The 18,566-nt window shown below is 44.3% G+C and overlaps 1 protein-coding gene across 1 annotated transcript in view; it reads right to left on the bottom strand.

The window, feature by feature from the left end:
- Window positions 1-18,566, bottom strand: part of LOC139264812 (hippocampus abundant transcript 1 protein-like) — a 141,677-nt gene that overhangs the window by 45,897 nt on the left and 77,214 nt on the right. Inside the window, exons 4-5 of the mRNA XM_070881942.1 lie at window positions 8,698-8,825; window positions 2,523-2,637 (exon numbers count right to left, since the gene is read on the bottom strand). Coding sequence (XP_070738043.1) covers window positions 2,523-2,637; window positions 8,698-8,825 — 243 coding nt within the window. The remainder of the gene's footprint in view (window positions 1-2,522; window positions 2,638-8,697; window positions 8,826-18,566) is intronic.

The following is an 18,566-nucleotide window of genomic DNA, read 5'->3' as shown; positions in this document are numbered from 1 at the left end:
ATGGGTTGTCCAAAATTGTACACAGTGAGTGCTCTGCGACCTAAAAATGTTCTCTACAAGTTTATCGTTATTTCTTTGCTCCTGTACTCTTAAGCCTCAATTTATAAACCCAAAATGCTGATGTCCTATTTTATGGCTTGAAATGTCCACACATACTTTCATTTAATTGTAAAAGATAAATCTTTTGATCTTCCTTTGTTTCAGTCAGGCTTCAAATAATTGTTTTTAGTAAAATAATAACTATTTCCCTTTCATTGTATTGTCACGATGCCGATGACTCAGTTTGTCCCTTTCACAACTTCAGGATATCCCAGTACCAGTGTATTGGGTTACTGTTCACCCAGAGCTCCCAGATTACCTTGCGCCGGTCACATTTAAAAAAAAAAATCACATTTTTGCCTGTGAAAATTACCTTTTTCATTGAGCACTAGAACGTAACTGTAGAATTACAATCCCTTTCCCACAAAGCCCTTGCTGAGTGACATATTCCAAAGAAGGGAGTGGCTTTAACAAGTCGTGACTGTCATTCGTATTTGGTTAGCAGATTTGATTGGGCATGTATGGAATTTAAAAAAAATAACTACTTTAAAGCATCTCGATGCGAAAAATGTATCTTTCAAGCTGCCAGAAAATAAATGGGGGAAAAATGTTTTTTAATTTCTGGTAAGATCTGCTGTGTTACTATGAAGAGGCAACAGAGATTGGGGCACTTCTAATTAGGGTTCAATAATTCAGTACTCTTTCTAGAAGCTTCAAGTATGTTAAACTTTAATACCCAAAGCTCCTGTTCCTGAGGAATTACAAAGATAAAAAGTTTAGGGGGATAAAAAAAAAATCAAGAAAACTTACAAAATAAAGAAAAAAGCAGCTGATATTACAATCACATAAATTTTACAGGCACTTTTATAAGATCTGCAAACATTTTGATGGAATTATTTTAGTTAAGGTTCAAACAAGAGGCGGCAGTGGAATCCCGTATCAATATTTTTTATCTACCTGTGTTAACAAAAATTTATATAGAAATACTTATTGTACTAAGTGATGATTCTTAGTTGGTTTAAAGAAAAATTGTAGGCTTGACAGGTAGAGAGAAGGAAACAACTTGCATTTATAAATCATCTTTTACAACCTCAGGATATTCCAGAGCGCTTTACAGCCAACGAAATATAGTCACACAAATCACTGTTGTACTGTAGGAAACACGGCAGCCAGTTTGCGCAATGCAAGGTTGCACAAACAGCAATGTGATAATAACCAGATAATCTGTTTTAGTGTTGTTGGTTAAGGAATAAATATTGGACAGGACACTGGGGAGAACGGCCCTGGTCGTCTTCAAAATAGTGCCATGGGGTCTTTTACATCTACCTAAGGTGGTGTCCAACATATCAACCAACAAATGACATGTCAGACAGTGTGTCACTCCCTCAGTACTACACTGGAGTATCATCCTAGATTATGACCATGGGAGCCGAAACTTCCCCTTTTTATAGCCCAGTTAGCGCCTTCGAGGGGGCGCGATGGTGTTTTCACCCAAGGGAGGGGCACCTCCTAGGAAATTGCCTTAGAGGTTGGGGGGGGGGGGGGGGGGGGGTGGTGCGCTATTCCTGTAGTGCCGCACCCTGCGCACTGAACGATTTATGCCCCATGGGGGAAATTGCCCCGCAAGCCGCGAGGCTGGCACGGGCGGATGCCAACGAAGCTGCCGGACATCTGCTGCCGGGGCGCACAGTAAAGGGGAGGCCTTTAGCACCCCGGGCCACCATTTTTCTTTGTCGGTCGACTCTTGTATCGGCCCAACAATGGCAACCCTCGTGTCGACTGGGCCACCATCGTGCAGCCTGCCAGTTCGCTTTGGGCGCTCTGCTGGCCTGGTTGATCGTGTCCCTGGTGGTCCAGTGGTGGCCACCAAAGGGCCTGCAGAGTGTGCAGCGGCCCTCCCCTTGAATTGAAGTGGAGGAGATTTTTAGTATGTTGCTGGCCTCCTTCACGCGGTGCTGTACTCAGTGCTGCACTGCTGCCCCGGCAGCACCCCTCCAAGGAAGTGGAGTGCCAGAGGCAGCACTCCGCTTCCTTTGAGGGGCGCACGGCCTAATTACGTGTCGGGGGAGGTACCTCTGGGCCGGGTGCAGGAAGTCCCGGCGTCAATTGGGTTGAAGGGCAATATCCAGCCCACGAGCTTCTGACTCAGATGTGAGAGTACTATCGACCAATCCACTAGTTTGACCTCTCAATAGATCAGTTTTAGAATCCCAAACTTTAGAGCCTGCTGTCAATCTTCCAAGTGATAAGATTGTAGGCTCAGCTGGGCCGGTCAGGAAGAAAGATGAAATCTAGCCCTGCAATATTGGGGCAAAATTTGCGCTCGGCACCTTACCTCCGGGGTCTGGATTCTATCAAAGGAGGAGGTCAAGGGAAAGCAGAATATGAACTTATTAAAAAGAGCTGATTGACTGCCAGAGGCAACAGATAAAAGTGAAAACTGTAAGTCTCATGTACAGAAAAGTACAAAAATGGTATCTTACCAATCCATATGCTGTACTTCTCTCATGTTCTTGAGTAATGTCAGCTACATATGCAAATATCACCGAGAAAGTGACTGCAAAAACTCCTGACACTGAAATAACAGCAAAATACCACCTACAAAAGCAAGCAGAAACATGAGTAAAGAAAAGGGCATAACAAACGGCACCATCAACACTTAAACCAGGCTGGGACCAGTGTCCTGGCAAATCGAGTAGTGAGGGCTGTGGATAGGGCTTTAAACTAAAAATATGGGGGGTAGGAAGGAGTCAGGTGATGGGAAATTTAGCACTCTGAAGAGGAAGGTCAATGCAATAGAGCAGTGTAGCGATTTGAATAAAAATAAGCAGAGTGTGACAGGAAGAGACAGAGCTTAACGGTAGTAGTACAGCAGAGAATAAGGTCAAAGCAGGGAATAATAGTAAAAAAATTTAAATTAAAGGCTCTTTATCTGAATGCATGAAGCATTCTTAACAAGATAGATGAACTAGTGGCACAAAGAGAGATAATTAAATTTGATCCAATAGCCATTACAGAGATGTGGTTTGCAGGATTGCTACCAGTGCCATGTGCTAGTCAGCGTAGGAATTGCAGGATAGCTCAGATGAATACGTGGCTTGAGGAATGGTGCAAGGGGGAGGGATTCAAATTCCTGGGACACTGGAACCGGTTCTGGGGGAGGTGGGACCAGTACAACCCGGACAGTCTGCACCTGGGCAGGACCGGAACCGATGTCCGAGGTGAAGTGTTTGCTAGTGCTGTTGGGGAGGGTTTAAACTAAAATGGCAGGGGGATGGGAATCTATGCAGGGATGCAGAGGGAAGTAAAAAGGGGGCAGAAGCAAAAGGTAGGAAGGAGAAAAGCAAAAGTGGAGGGCAGAGAAATCAAGGGCAAAGATCAAAAAGGGCCACATTACAACATAATTCTAAAAGGACAAAGAGTGCTAAAAAAAAAAGCCTGAAGGCTCCGAGTCTCAATGCGAGGAGCATTTGTAATAAGGGGGATGAATTGACTGTGCAGATAGCTGTTAACGGATATGATGTAATTGGGATTACAGAGACATGGCTCCAAGGTAACCAAGGCTAAGAACTCAACATCCAGGGGTATTCAATATTCAGGAAGGACAAACAGGAAGAAAAAGGAGGTGGTGTATCATTACTGGTTAAAAAGGAGATTAGTGCAATAGTAAGGAAGGACATTAGCGTGGATGATATGGAATCTATATGGGTCGAGCTACGAAACACCAAAGGGCAGAAAACGTTAGTGGGAGTTGTGTACAGACCACCAAACAGTAGTAGGGAGGTTGGAAATGGCATCAAACAGGAAATTAGGGACACATGCAACAAGGGTACAGTGGTTATCATGGGTGATTTTAATCTACATATTGATTGAGCTAACCAAACTGGTAGCAATACTGTGGAGGAGGATTTCCTGGAGTGTATAAAGGATGGTTTTCTAGACCAATATATCAAGGAACCAACTAGAGGGCAGGCCATCCGAGACTGGGTCTTGTGTAACGAGAGAGGATTAATTAGCAATCTGGTCGTGCGGGACCCCTTGGGGATGAGTGACCATAATATGGTAGAATTCTTCATTAAGATGGAGAGTGACACAGTTAATTCAGAGACTAGGGTCCTGAACTTAAAGAAAGGAAACTTCGACGGTATGAGACGTGAATTGGTTAGGATAGACTGGAGAATGATACTTAAAGGGTTGACGGTGGATAGGCAATGGCAGACATTTAAGTATCACATGGATGAACTACAACAATTATACATCCCTGGCGCAAGAATAAAAAAGGGAATGTGGCTCAGCCGTGGCTAACAAGGGAAATTAGGGATAGTGTTAAATCCAACGAAGAGACATATAAATTGGCCAGAAAAAGCAGCAAACCTGAGGACTGGGAGAAATTTAAAATTCAGCAGAGGAGGACTAAGGGTTTAATTAGGAGGGGGAAAATACAATATGAGTGTAAGCTTGCAGGGAACATAAAAACTGACTGCAAAAGCTTCTATAGATATGTGAAGAGAAAAAGATTAGTGAAGACTAATGTAGGTCCCTTGCAGTTAGAATCAGGGAAATTCATAATGGGGAACAAGGAACTGTCAGACCAATTGAACAAATATTTTGGTTCTGCCTTCACTAAAGGAAGACACGAATAACCTCCCGAAAATAATAGGGGACCGAGGGTCTAGCGAGAAGGGGGAACTGAGCGAAATCCTTATTCGTCAGGAAATGGTGTTAGGGAAATTGAAGGGACTGAAGGCCGATAAATCCCCAGGGCCTGATAGTCTGCATCCCAAAGCACTTAAGGAAGTGGCCCTAGAAATAGTAGATGCATTGATGGTCATTTTCCAACATGCCATGGACTCTGGTTCAGTTCCTATGGATTGAAGGGTAGCTAATGTAACACCACTTTTTGAAAAAGGGAGGGAGAAAACAGGGAATTATAGATCGGTTAAGCCTGACATCAGTGGTGGGGAAAATGCTGGAATCAATTATTAAAGATGTAATAGCAGCGCATTTGGAAAGCAGTGACAGGATCGGTCCAAGTCAGCATGGATTTATGAAAGGGAAATCTTGCTTGACAAATCTTCTAGCATTTTTTTGAGGATTTAACTGGTAGAGTGGATAAGGGAGAACCAGTGGTGTATTTGAACTTTCAAAAGGCTTTTGACAAGGTCCCACACTAGAGATTAGTGTGCAAAATTAAGGCACATGGTATTGGGGGTAATGTATTGACATGGATAGAGAACCGGTTGGCAGACAGGAAGCAAAGAGTGGGAACAAACAGGTCAATTTCAGAATGGCAGGCAGTGACTAGTGGGGTGCTGCAGGGTTCAGTGCTGGGACCCCAGCTATTTACAATATACATTAATGATTTAGATGAAGGAATTGAATGTAATATCTCCAAGTTTGCAGATGACATTATGCTGGGTGGCAGTGCGAGCTGCGAGGAGGATGCTAGGAGGCTGCAGGGGGACTTGGACAGGTTAGGTGAATGGGCAAATGCATGGCAGATGCAGTATCATGTGGATAATTGTGAGGTTATCCACTTTGGTGGCAAAAACAGGAAAGCAGATTATTATCTGAATGGTGACAGATTAGTAAAAGGGGAGGTGCTGCAATGAGATGTGGGTGCCATGGTACATCAGTCATTGAAGGTAGGCATGCAGGTACAGCAGGCAGTAAAGAAAGCAAATGGCATGCTGGCCTTCAAAGTGAGGGGATTTGAGTATAGGAGCCGGGAAGTCTTACTGCAGTTGTACAGGGCCTGGTGAGACCTCACCTTGATTATTGTGTGCAGTTTTGGTCTCCTAATCTGAGGAAGGACATTCTCTTGAGGGAGTGCAGCGAAGGTTCACCAGACTGATTCCCGGGATGGCAGGATTGACATATGAAGAAAGACTGGACGGACTAGTCTTATATTCACTGGAATTTAAAAGAATGAGAGGGGATCTCATAGAAACATGTAAAATTCTGACAGGATTGGACAGGCTAGATGCAGGAAGAATGTTCCCGATGTTGGGGAAGTCCAGAATCAGAGGTCACAGTATAAGGATAAGGGGTAAGTCATTTAGGACCGAGATGAGGAGAAACTTCTTCACTCACAGAGTGGTTAACCTGTGGCATTCTCTACCACAGAAAGTTGTTGAGGCCAGTTCGTTAGATATATTCAAAAGGGAGTTAGATATGACCCTTACGGCTAAAGGGATCAAGGGGTGTGGAGCGAAAGCAGGAATAGTGTACTGAAGTTGCATGATCAGCCATGATCACACTGAATGGTGGTGCAGGCTCAAAGGGCCGAATTGGCCTACTCCTGCACCTATTTTCTATGTTTTCTATGTTTCCAAAAGCTGACAAATCTCCTGGATTGGATGGCCTACATCCTAGGGTTCTAAAAGAGATGGCTGCAGAGATAGTACATGCATTGGTTTTGATCTTCCAAAATTCCCTAAAGTCTAGAATGGTCCCAGTGGATTGGAAGATAGCAAATGTAACACCGCTATTCAAGAAAGGAGGGAGAGAGAAAACAGGGAACTAACTACAGACCAGTTAGCCTGACATCAGTCGTCCGGAAAATACTGGAATCCATTGTTAAGGAAGTGGTATCAGGGCACTTAGATGATCGTAACATGATTAGGCAGAGTCAACATGGTTTTATGAAAGGGAATAAAAACAGAAAATGCTGGAAATCTCAAATTCCAGCATCCGCAGTATTTTGCTTTTGTATTTATGAAAGGGAAATCGTGTTTGACAAATTTATTAGAGATTTTGAGGATGTTTTTAGCAGGATAAAGAGGAACCAGTGGATGTTGTATATTTGGATTTTCAAAAGGCATTCGATAAGGTGCCACATAGAAGGTAACTGGCACGTTGTCCTTTATTGTAAGGGGGTTGGAGTATTTAAGGAGTAAGGAAGTCTTGCTACAATTGTACAGGGTCTTGGTGAGACCACACCTGGAGTACTGTGCAGTTTTGGGTCTCCTTATCGAAGGAAGGATATACTTGTCTTGGAGGCAGTGCAATGAAGGTTCACTAGATTCCTGGGATGAGACGGCTGTCTTATCATGAAAGATTGTGTAGAATGAGCCTATACTCTCCGGAGTTTAGAAGAATGAGGTGATCGCTGTGAAACGCACACAATTCTGAAGGGGATTGACAGGGTTGATACCGAGATATTGTTTCCCCTGGAGTGTCGAGAACTAGGGGGCCATTTAAGACAGATGAGGAGGAATTTCTTCACTCAGAGGGTTGTAAATCTTTGGAATTCTCTGCCCCAGAGGGCTGTAGATGCGGAGTTTCTGAGTATATTCAAAGCTGAGCTAGACAGATTTTTGGACTCTCGGGGATTCAAGAGATATGGAGATCGGGCAGGAAAGTGGAGTCGAGGTCGATGAGCAGCCATGATCTTATTGAACGGTGGAGCAGGCTCGAGGGGCCGTATGGCCTACTCCTGCTCCTACTTATGATGTTCAAAATGAGCATTTTTGCTTCGTTTCAAATCTTAAGATTTCTCTCCACAAGCAAGTCTTTTTCCTTGAAAAATAGTTTGAAAATTAGGGTTAAACCCAGAAACACAGACATTGGCAGAATACAGTCCTCTTGTGATACACCAAGTCAGATTTCTCATTTTGTGCAGGAATCACTTCTTCATCTTTCGACAGGTAGCATTAATGCATTGCACTCCTTCAGCCAACTGTGTCCTGTACTGAATAGTCCAGTGGGAACAAAGCACTGAGGATGCAACTAAGGATTCATTTTAGCATACATTTTGTGAAGGCAGATGATCACTTTGATTATTAACTGAGTATTTTATTTGTTCCTTTCAAAATTGTTTTGCTCATTAAACCTGTTGTTTTCAGATTATAAAGATCTGGTTTTACTTTTGACCTGAAAAGGAAACAGTATTAGGTCACAGTGGATTGTACCAGATTTGACCTGAATTCAGGAAAGAGATAAAACCTGGGGATCAGAAGATCTATTTATATGAGCTTCAAAATGTTAATATTGCCTTCTCCTCCTCCTTCCATCTTACCCCAAATGCTATTTTTATTAATACACTTTATCTCACTATTTAATTATTCTGTGATGCAATGCAAACTGTTCCACACATTAATTTATTTTATTTCTAGGATAGTTATTAACCCATTCTCTTAAGTTTATAAAAAAATAACACACGATAGTCAAAATATAACATGACAGGATTTTGTTGTACCTCTATCCCTCCTCTCAGCTGCCAGCTGTTTGCAAGTGAACACTATGGCCAGGATTTTCCGTAGCTGGGCAGCTTCTGCCGGAGGAAAGTGATCTGTCAGTTGGGAGCTTTTACTGTACATTTGAAGCTGTTAAGTAATCAGTTGGAACAATGGCCACTGAACTCCCTCCTCAGGTTGACAGACATGGTCACCGAACAGCGTGATTCCCATGGCCATGAAATTAAAGTTTAAAAAGTAAGGTAAAAATCCTGTTTATGGGTCTGGTAATACATTGTAATTAGTTTAATTGAGTCACCCGCCACTGCCCGTCGTGTCTGCTCAGCACTGACAGACGGACATTGGGAAAGGTACGTTGCGACAGGCTGACAGTGGGTCGGGACTGTCCCACCCAACCCGCCTCCGATCCCGCCTGCTAACATCCCAGAAAATGCCGGCCACTGTGATCCACAATTCTTACCATGGACTTATCCTCATTAAAGGAATTGGGACACAAGTGAAGAACACGGTTAGTAAGAGAAATGATCTTCTCCCCCACACGTCGGACAAAGCACCTATTAGCGGAGCACTCATAAATGATAAAAAACCCTAAAAAGGAGAGAGAAAACATAGAATTAGACCAAACTGAAACAGAACAGAAATTGACCTAGCTCTAGTGCTTATTAATTGGTCTAATATTGAATCATATTAGTTCTCTGAACACTGCACATACACAATATCTAGATTTCAAATGGAACGATTTGAATTTGAAATTGTTTTACTGTACAGGTACTTTTTGTATTTTAATTTTTAACTGCCTCAAGTGCAACACAGCTAATTTATGCAGCATAAGGTACCACAGAAGCACATCAAACACAGTGGGGATTACTAGTATCGCCACCCAATAATGCATCATCATAGGCAATCCCTCGAACGAGGATGATTTGCTTCCACGAGAGTTCACAGATGTTTCGATGAAGGACCCGATGTTCCAGTCCTGAACTCCAGTTGAGGGGGTGGAAGATGCCTGTGCGTGGATTTGTTTAACGTGGGGTGGCCGTTGCACACCAGCCACCACACAGGCTTGACAGAGCTAGGTCTTGGTCCAGTGGCAAGGGTTAACCAAGATGACTGGAGATCAGCTCTACTGCACGGACCTAGCACGCACACATATCGCAGTGAGGGCTGGCCTGTGCTGCCCCTGGGCCCTCGGCTCTTAATGTTTACAGTGTCATTGACTCACGCACACACACACACAGACCAGAGGGAATGCCCCCCCCCCTGTGTTTACAGTGTCACAACCTAGCTCCTGAATCACACTGGTTTGTTCTCACCACTTGCTGGAGTGGTGTCTACATGGCTAGCATTTTTAATTCTGCATAAATTACAATAAGTCAGATTTTGGAGGTAAATGAAAGTAATTTAATATGCTTGAAATGCAATTTCATACTCTAATTTTGGCTTGATGTCAACTTACAGAGTACCGCATAGTCAACAACGAATATTGCATTGTAATTAAATATAATTTTTTTTTAAAGTGGAGGCTCCAAGAGTCACAGTGGAATGCATAATGTCAGGTGATTTTGAAGACTTAATTTAAACGGCACCTTTTAACAATGTTATAAATGGCTACAACGTCCAACCCCACACATCCAGCAGAATACACATTTGTTTTAGAAGCTATGGGGTCAAGTTTCGGGCCGCGCCTAGAACTGTGCAGCCCCGACATTGACTCCCGTTTTTCGCACGACAAAAATCTACCTCGTAATTCTCGGGCTCCTTACTGGTCCCTGGAAGCTCGGCGCGGCGCACAGACAGCAGCAGGGGGTGGATCCAGAGAGTCGCGCCAATTCTGCAAGTGGGGGGGGGGGGGGGGGTGGGGGGAGGCGGGGCTGTCAAATGAGGAAACGTCGTGCTGGCAGCCCTGCGTGTGCGCGTTGGAGCGCGCATGTGCAGTAGCCCAGAAGCATTGGCACTCGGCCGTTTTTAAAGGAACTTAAAGAAAAGTGCCAATTTATCTCGTGGACCTCTGGAAAGGCTTGGGATTGAATTTGGGTGATTTTTTTGGTGTCTGAAGAAGTGCTTTTAGCAGCACTGTTGAATAAATCACCTGCTGAAATCAGTGAGTGCTGCTTTTCGCTGCTAAACTTCCAGAACAAGTGCTGCATAGGTGCATGCAAATTAAGGACTGTGTTTTGAAAAATAAGATTGTCAATCCAATAGAGCAATAGAACAACGTCCAACAAGAACAAAGAATTTCTTGCATGAGGAAGAAGTGGAGATATTAGTCAACGTCATTGAGCAGAGATGGCAGGAGCTAGATACCAGCAACAGAGGTCGCATAAAAGTGCCACCTAAAGAAATGAAGAAACATTGGAACCAAGTTGCAGAAGATTACTGCGCAGTGGTGCATACCATGAGGTCTGGAAGCCAGTGTAAAGAGAAATGGCACGACCTTGGTCAAGTAGTTGGTGTAAGTAATATTTTCATTTTTTAATGTAATCATAATTGTAACGTGACTATCTGTATGTCCCACCCTGCAGAAAGACGCACTCTGTAAAAAGTTATATTTTACTCTTTGCAGAAGAAATTGGCCCACAACAAAAGGGAAGCAACTCGAACAGGAGGAGGCACGCCCAATCTGCATCCACTGACACCCTTGGAACAAAGGGTAGCTGCTATGATGAGTCGTACATGGAGAAAAGCAATCAGTACAGCACAAGCTGGGCCCGCACACGAGGAAGAGGGCAAGTCCTGAAAATGCATCGTGGCCCTTCAAATCAACCTGCTGCCTGGCCTGCTATGTGTGAGAGTACTCATGCCACCCATCCTGTCCCCTCCCTTGCTGTTAAACATTTGACTGTTCTGATGTATTTTGCAGAACAGGATGATGATGCTGCTGCCAACCCTGAGGATCCTGAAGATACAGAAAAAGATCCAGTACAACCAGATGCGGACGATCCAAACTGGATGCTGGCAGCGATGACTGAAATGTCTACAGGGGAGAGCTTCCACATTAATATTTATGAGCCCCCATTCAGGGCCATCAGAATTTCAACCTCTTGCATAAGTTCTGGTTCCACCTTCTATGGTTTTGATTTCGATGTTGCGGGTCCCAGTGATGCTGCTGGTGTAATGCAGCAGTTTACAGCCAGTGCCCCACAGTCCCAGCCTGCGCTTCCCACTCGCATAGGGTCTGGTTCCACCTTCCATGGTTTTGATTCTGACGTTGCGGGTCCCAGTGGTGCTGGTGATATGATGGAGCAGTTTACACCCATTCACCCACCATCCCAGCCCACGGCTTGCACTCGAGTGCTGTCGTCTGGAACACCGAGCGTCCCACCGTCCCAGCCCGTGCCTCCCAGTGCAGTGGTGCAGCGAGGCAGACCCAGGCAGAGAAGGAGATTGGAGACACGCTCTCCCGAGATGCAGCGTGCAACAGATGCAGCTCAGGTTGTGGCATTGGGTATGGAGACCAATGAGCTTACCCGATCACTCATCGGTGGCGTCAGTGCAGTGGGTGAAGAGGTGACGGTACTGACGGGAGAAATAGCAGTAATGACACGGGAACTTAGGGAGGGAATGTCCGAGGGAGTGCAATCGACGGCACAGGCCCTCATGGAGATAGCTGCTGCAATAAGGGCACACAGCCCGGCCAATCAAATGACACCCCCATGAAGAAGTGAACATTCACTGAGATGTGGATGAGACATGGTTGCAGCCTTTCTTTGCTGCTTTTGTTCTTGTTCTTGTTCTTGATGTAGCTGTAGTAGCGTTTTTCACATTGAAATTGTTTTGTAAGTTTTTTAACTTTACAACTTATAAGTGATCTTAGGATTTTTAAGTGATCTTATAGTGTAATTGCGCTCACATTTTGTATCTTATTTAATTTTGCATCTAAAAAGTGATCCTGAAGTTTAAGTGATCTTGAGTGTAAGATTTTTCACATTGAAATTGTTCTGTAACTTTACAAGTTTATAAGTGATCATCAAGAGAGTCATATTAAAAAGTAAAGTTTGATACAACAAATATTTTATTACAGTGACGTTAACTTTTCAGTGAAATATTTTTTCATTAAAACTGAATCATCTTCCATTAACAACACAACGTAGGAACAACTCCAAAGAATAAACATGTCCATGCGCAACAGTGGTCGCAGAGCCCTCAGGCATCAGTAGTTGAAGCGTTCACGGATGAGCTGCTGGCGCAGGGTTCGAGCAATCGTTAAAGGAGCATGATGGACGGCCCTCCTCCGACCTCGTGCTCCGGCATCAGGCACTTGCATACTTTCCTGATCGTCATCATCATCCTCATCCTGCTCTTCCAAAATACTAACTGGCACTGGACCCTCACGTGGGTCTTCTGGTTCCACTACCAGCTCCTGCTGCCTCATGATGGCTAAGTTACGGAGCATGCAGCACACAACAGTGAAGTGACCGACAATTTGAGGAGAGTATTGCAAGTGGCCCCCGAAATGGTCCAGGCATCGGAAACGCTGTTTCAATATGCCAATGGTCCTCTCAATAATGTTGTGCGTCGCAATGTGCACCATGTTGTATTGACGGTCAGCTTCTGTCCGTGTCACGCGTAGGGACGTCATGAGCCAGGTGGCCAGGCCGTACTCTTTGTCTCCCAGTAGCCACCTCTGCCCTTCTGGCTGCTGCTCAAACATGTCAGATATAACGCTGTCGCGTCGGATGAACGCATCATGGGTGCTGCCAGAGTATCTCACATCGACTGACATGATGCGCTGCTTGTCGTCACACACGAGCTGCAAATTGATGGAGTGGAAACCTTTTCTATTCCTGTACTGCTCGGAATCCTCCACAGGTGCTCGCAAGGCTACGTGGGTACAATCAATGCAGCCCTGTACCTTTGGGGAAGCCGGCAATCCTGAAGAAGCCCACAGCCCTCTCATGGATCGCTTGTGCGGTCATTGGGAAATTGATTAAGTCATTCCTCTGCGCATACAGTGCAGCCGTGACCTGGTAAACGCAGGCATGTATTGCACGTTGAGAGATGGCACACATCTCCAGTTGTAGCCTGAAACGATCCCGAGGAATAGAAGGCAAGTGCAGCTGTTACCTTCACTTCAACAGACAAGGCAGTTGGCGTTCTGCTTGTGGGCTGCAAATCTGCTCTCGGCATATCACAGATCTCAACGACAACTTCTCTGCGGAAACGCAGCCTTTTGACACAATCAGCCTCGCTCATGTCCAAGTACGAGCGCCTGGCTCGATATTGCCGATGTGGGTAAGGTCTCCTGCCCATCAGCCTACGGGCTATGACGTTCCTGGTGCGGTGAGCTCTAATCAATTTTCTCCTATGCAGTGAATTGCTGGCGAACCATTGCATAATCCGTGGTGTTGACAATGCAGCACCCATACTGCAATTACAAATTTAAGTTTCAAACTGGCTATCTGGCTGCCTCTCCCTGGCCGAATGGCCTCAGCCTCCCTCGCAGCTCGAAGGCTGCTTGCTGTGTCTTCAGCTGCCGTCGAGCTAGACGCCGCCCCTGTCTCCTACATGGAAGGAAGGCCTGCCTGAAGCACCGCAGCTCGAAGGCTGCTTGCTACCGTTGTTGTTGGGCTGCCATCAAGTCACTGACGCCGCCCCTGTCTCCTACATGGAAGAAAGGCCTGCCTGAAGCACTGCAGCTCGAAGGCTGCTGCTGCTTCACACAGGTAGGAATATTCAATATTTTGTATTTGCTTTGTCTATAATTTTTTATTCAGGATGGCTCTTTATTTGTATAAGTAAGACTGTTGAATGCTTGCAACATTTAATTACTTCCCTTCCCCTCCCCCCCCACCCCCCCTCGTTCCCACGCCTGATTTGTAACCTACGCCTGATTTCTAAAGTGTAGGCAAGGTTTTTCTGAGCGTACAAAAATCTAAACTTACTCCATTCTAAGTTAGTTTGGAGTAAGTTTTCACTGCCTAAACTTTCAAAACAGGCGTAAGTGGCCGGACATGCCCCCTTTTGAAAAAAAACTGTTCCAAAATGAAACTATTCTAACTCACTAGAACTGGAGCAAACTAAATGCCAAGAATTACAATTTCTAAGATACTCCATTCTAAACCAGTTGCTCCAAAAAAAATGGAGCAACTCAGGCCGAAACCTGACCCCAATACAGGGAGAAAAAAAATCTCAGGCATAGGTTTGAAATTGATGCTGGCCCTCTGAAGTAAAAGCAATAATTTTGGCAAAGTACCAGCACAATACAAAGTGACTGGTCTGTTTGTCCAGGGCATTCCTCTCCTATTCATATTCACTGATCGGTGCTGATTGGATCTGAAGTCTCATGTCCATCCATACTTCCATTCCTTAAAAGGTGCAGTTTACTTATTAATATGCTGAATCTGCTAGAACACAAAGATCTGAACAAAAAGCCAATTCCCACATTTCAAGATAAGCAAAAGATGAAGACATTGCAGTTCAGTCACACGAGTCTCATTATGAAAAGCAACACTTAATGATGTGTTTTTAGATTAAAAACCAACAGGAATTCCCAGTAACGCAGAGGAATCTAACAGGTTTTATACATATTTGGTTTTGCAAATATTTTGAAACTAAAGTCAACACAGATTTTGTGCACGCAACATTACCAACAAGGTGGTCACAACTAAATAATTTCCTTGAACACAGCTGAATATTGCACTAAATAGCAAAATATTTTCCAGGTACTGGAAAGTTAAAACAAATAGAAAATGCTGGAAACACAAAGCAGGTCAGTCAGCATCCTTGGAGGGAAGAAACAAGTTTTGTTTCGGATGCAGATTATTCTTCAGAATGATGGTGCATTGGTTTCTTGTGAGCTGTGCCTCACACCTCCCACTAACAGGAAGTGACTTCAATCAGTTACCAGCCGACCACGTCACCTAACCAGAGGAAACAATCTCTCAGCATCTGCCCTGTCAATCCCCCTCAGAAACTTGTATGTTTCAGAGATCACCTCTCATTCTTCTAAACTCTGGAGTATAGGCCAAATCGATTCAATCTCTCCTCCTAGAACAACCCTCTCATCCCAGGGATCAATCTAATGAATCTTCGTTGCACCACCTCGAAGGCATGTATGTCCTTTCTCAGACAAGGAGACCAAAACTGTGCACAGTACTCCAGGCGTCGTCACACCAAACCCCTGTACAATTGTAGTAAGACTTCCTTACTCTTGTACTCCAACCCCCTTGCAATAAAGACCAACAAGCTACTTGCCTTCCTAATTGCTTGCTGTACCTGCATACTAACTCTGTTCCCTGTACGAGGAAACCTAATTCTCTCTGAACACCAACATTCAATAGGTCTTTTCTTGCGCATCTTTTCTAACATTTTCTGTCGATCGCCCGCAGGAAGCAGAGGATTGGGTTTTCTCGGCCAATAATTTATGATTTTAAAAATAAGCAAGTTTTAAATGTTATTCTGAGAGAATAAGGCTCCACACTTGTAAAATTAGGTTTTCAGGACCAGAGAGATTGTTCAACAGTAATTATGACTTGGTGTGCAGTTAAAAGCTCAGTTACTCTTGCTTGAACAAGGTGTGACATTTTCATTAATCTCGCTGTAAAAACCAGTGTATTAAAAAGTTTAAATTCACGGTAAATCACTAATTTTGTGTTGACTGCATCTGCAACAGCACAACCTGTGGAGGAGCAGAGTCTGCTCCGCTATTTAATACGATTATGGCTGATCTGATCTGATCATGGACTCAGCTCCACTTCCCTGCCCGCTCCCCTTAATCCCTTATCGTTTAAGAAACTGTCTATTTCTGTCTTAAATTTATTCAATGTTCCAGCTTCCACAGCTCTCTTGAGGCAGCGAATTCCACAGATTTACAACCCTCAGAAGAAATTTCTCCTCATCTCAGTTTTAAATGGGTGGCCCCTTATTCTAAGATCATGCCCTCTACTTCTAGTCTCCCCCATCAGTGGGAACATCCTCTCTGCATCCACCTTGTCAAGCACCCTCATAATCTTATACGTTTCGATAAGATCACCTCTCATTCTTCTGAATTCCAATGAGTAGAGGCCCAACCTATTCAACCTTTCCTCATAAGTCAACCCCCTCATCTCCGGAATCAACCTTGTGAACCTTCTCTGAACTGCCTCCAAAGCAAGTATATCCTTTTGTAAATATGGAAACCAAAACTGCACGCAGTATTCCAGGTGTGGCCTCACCAATACCCTGTATAGCTGTAGCAAGACTTCCCTGCTTTTATACTCCATCCCCTTTGCAATAAAGGCCAAGATACCATTGGCCTTCCTGATCACTTGCTGTACCTGCATACTATCCTTTTGTGTTTCATGCACAAGTACCCTCAGGCCCCAGGTCACCAACAGCAACTTCTGGATTTCTGCATTTAAGTGCGCAATAACAGACGCCAGAAGTTTTGCACAGTGATGACGGTGAACGCTGACAATTTTGTTGTCATTACACCCGCAAATTTCGGGCTTTTGTTTTTACCCACTAAGCCAGCAGGGGAACCATCTATTTCAATCGATTTATTATATACTATCTTTGGTTTGCCATGGGTGGAATGATAGCCAAGCTTAAATGAAACTACTCTTCAGGAGTCTCAGATTGAAAGAGCTCCAGATGCTAAGAGGGTCTACTATACAGTATTTAATTTTAATCACTGCCCAGGTAATTACAGTACAAATTAAATTATAACTCAAATATATTATAAAACTCATCATAGCTCTAAAAATGCATTCATATTAACAGACCCACTTTGATGTCTGTAAAAAAATTCGCTGTGGATATTCAGCCTGACTAACATTACACCTGATCTGTTTGAACCATTACCCATTAGAAATCAGAAAGTGACAAACTCAGTACAAATCTGTCAATGAACTAGTAAAGATCTTTCTACACATGTATACATTGAGCCTGCTTGAATGCTCTGCACATGAATGGAAATCTCTAATAAATGTTGACCATTTTAAGAAGAAATGACTCCATCCCACGCTTTTCCCAATACTTTACACCTAAAAGGAAACCAATACTCGTAACAAAAAATGCGTACTAAATACAGGAAACACTTAGGAGCCGAAATTGGTCGAAACCGATGGTCCGCCCATTTCTCGGCGGGCATATCGCCGGTGCGGATTGTGCGCAATTTTCATTACATTTTTCCTCAGCGGTATGTCAAGCGGTGAGTCTTCGGCTCCCAAGTTGTATGCACGCACATGCTGCTGCAGCGAAGCCCCCCCCACCACCCGAGAGGCACCGACGAGCGTCCACAGAGACTGCTGGCTGGAGATCGCTGTGGAGGTGTGTACACTATTCCTTTGTACAAAATAGCACTTATTTATTTTGATTGCCGTTTTTATTTACTTGTACTTTTAAATGAGGTCTCATTTTTTTTCATGCTGGGGGGAGGGGGGGGCAGAAGAGATCGCTGCTGTGCAGGGGGGACGAGAGAGAAGAGATCGCTGATATGTGGGAGGGGGGGGGGGAAGGGATCATTGCTGTTGGGGGGGGTGTGGACGTGGAGAGACACAATTTAAAAAATTTACAGCTAATGATGCATGCCGCCGACTGAAGAGCGACCTTTTCCAGGGCGGTCTGTGATGAATTTTGCAATTTTGAGCAGTATGTCGGCGGTGTGCATGGGCGGACAGAATGCATACTGGCCGGTGGTATATCATTGATGAATTTTCTACCGGGCAGTATGTAGGTATTTTTTGATGTATTTCGCGATTTGGGGCGGTATGTCAGCGCTCTACGGGCAGTATATCAACCAATTTCGGGCCCCCAGTGCAACACCAAAGGTGATTTAGAAGTTTGTGAGGATGTAACTAGTAGAGTGGACAAGGGAGAACCAGTGGATGTGGTGTATTTGGACTTTCAAAAGGCTTCTGACAAGGTCCCACACGAGAGAATAGTGTGCAAAATTAAAGCACAAGGTATTGGGGGCAATGTACTGATGTGGATAGAGAACTGGTTGGCAGACAGGAAGCAGAGAGTCGGAATAAACGGGTCCTTTTCAGAATGGCAGGCAGTGGGGTGCTGCAGGGCTCAGTGCTGGGACCCCAGCAATTTACAATATACATCAATGATTTCGATGAAGGAATTGAATGTAATATCTCCAAGTTTGCAGATGACACTAAGCTGGGTGGCGGTGTGAGCTGTGACGAGGATGCTAAGAGGTTGCAGGGTGACCAGGACAGGTTAGGTGAGTGGGAAAATGCATGGCAGATGCCGTATAATGTGGATAAATGTGAGGTTATCCACTTTGGGGGCAAAAACAGGAAGACCGAATATTATCTGAATGGTGACAGATTGGGAAAAGGGGAAGTGCAATGGGACCTGGGTGTCATGGTACATCAGTCATTGAAGTTTGGCATGCAG

This window comes from Pristiophorus japonicus, chromosome 1, assembly GCF_044704955.1.
Source record: "Pristiophorus japonicus isolate sPriJap1 chromosome 1, sPriJap1.hap1, whole genome shotgun sequence".
NCBI lineage: Eukaryota > Metazoa > Chordata > Chondrichthyes > Pristiophoridae > Pristiophorus > Pristiophorus japonicus.
Note: the sequence above shows the minus strand (reverse complement) of the source record. Positions and strands in the feature narration are given on the sequence as shown.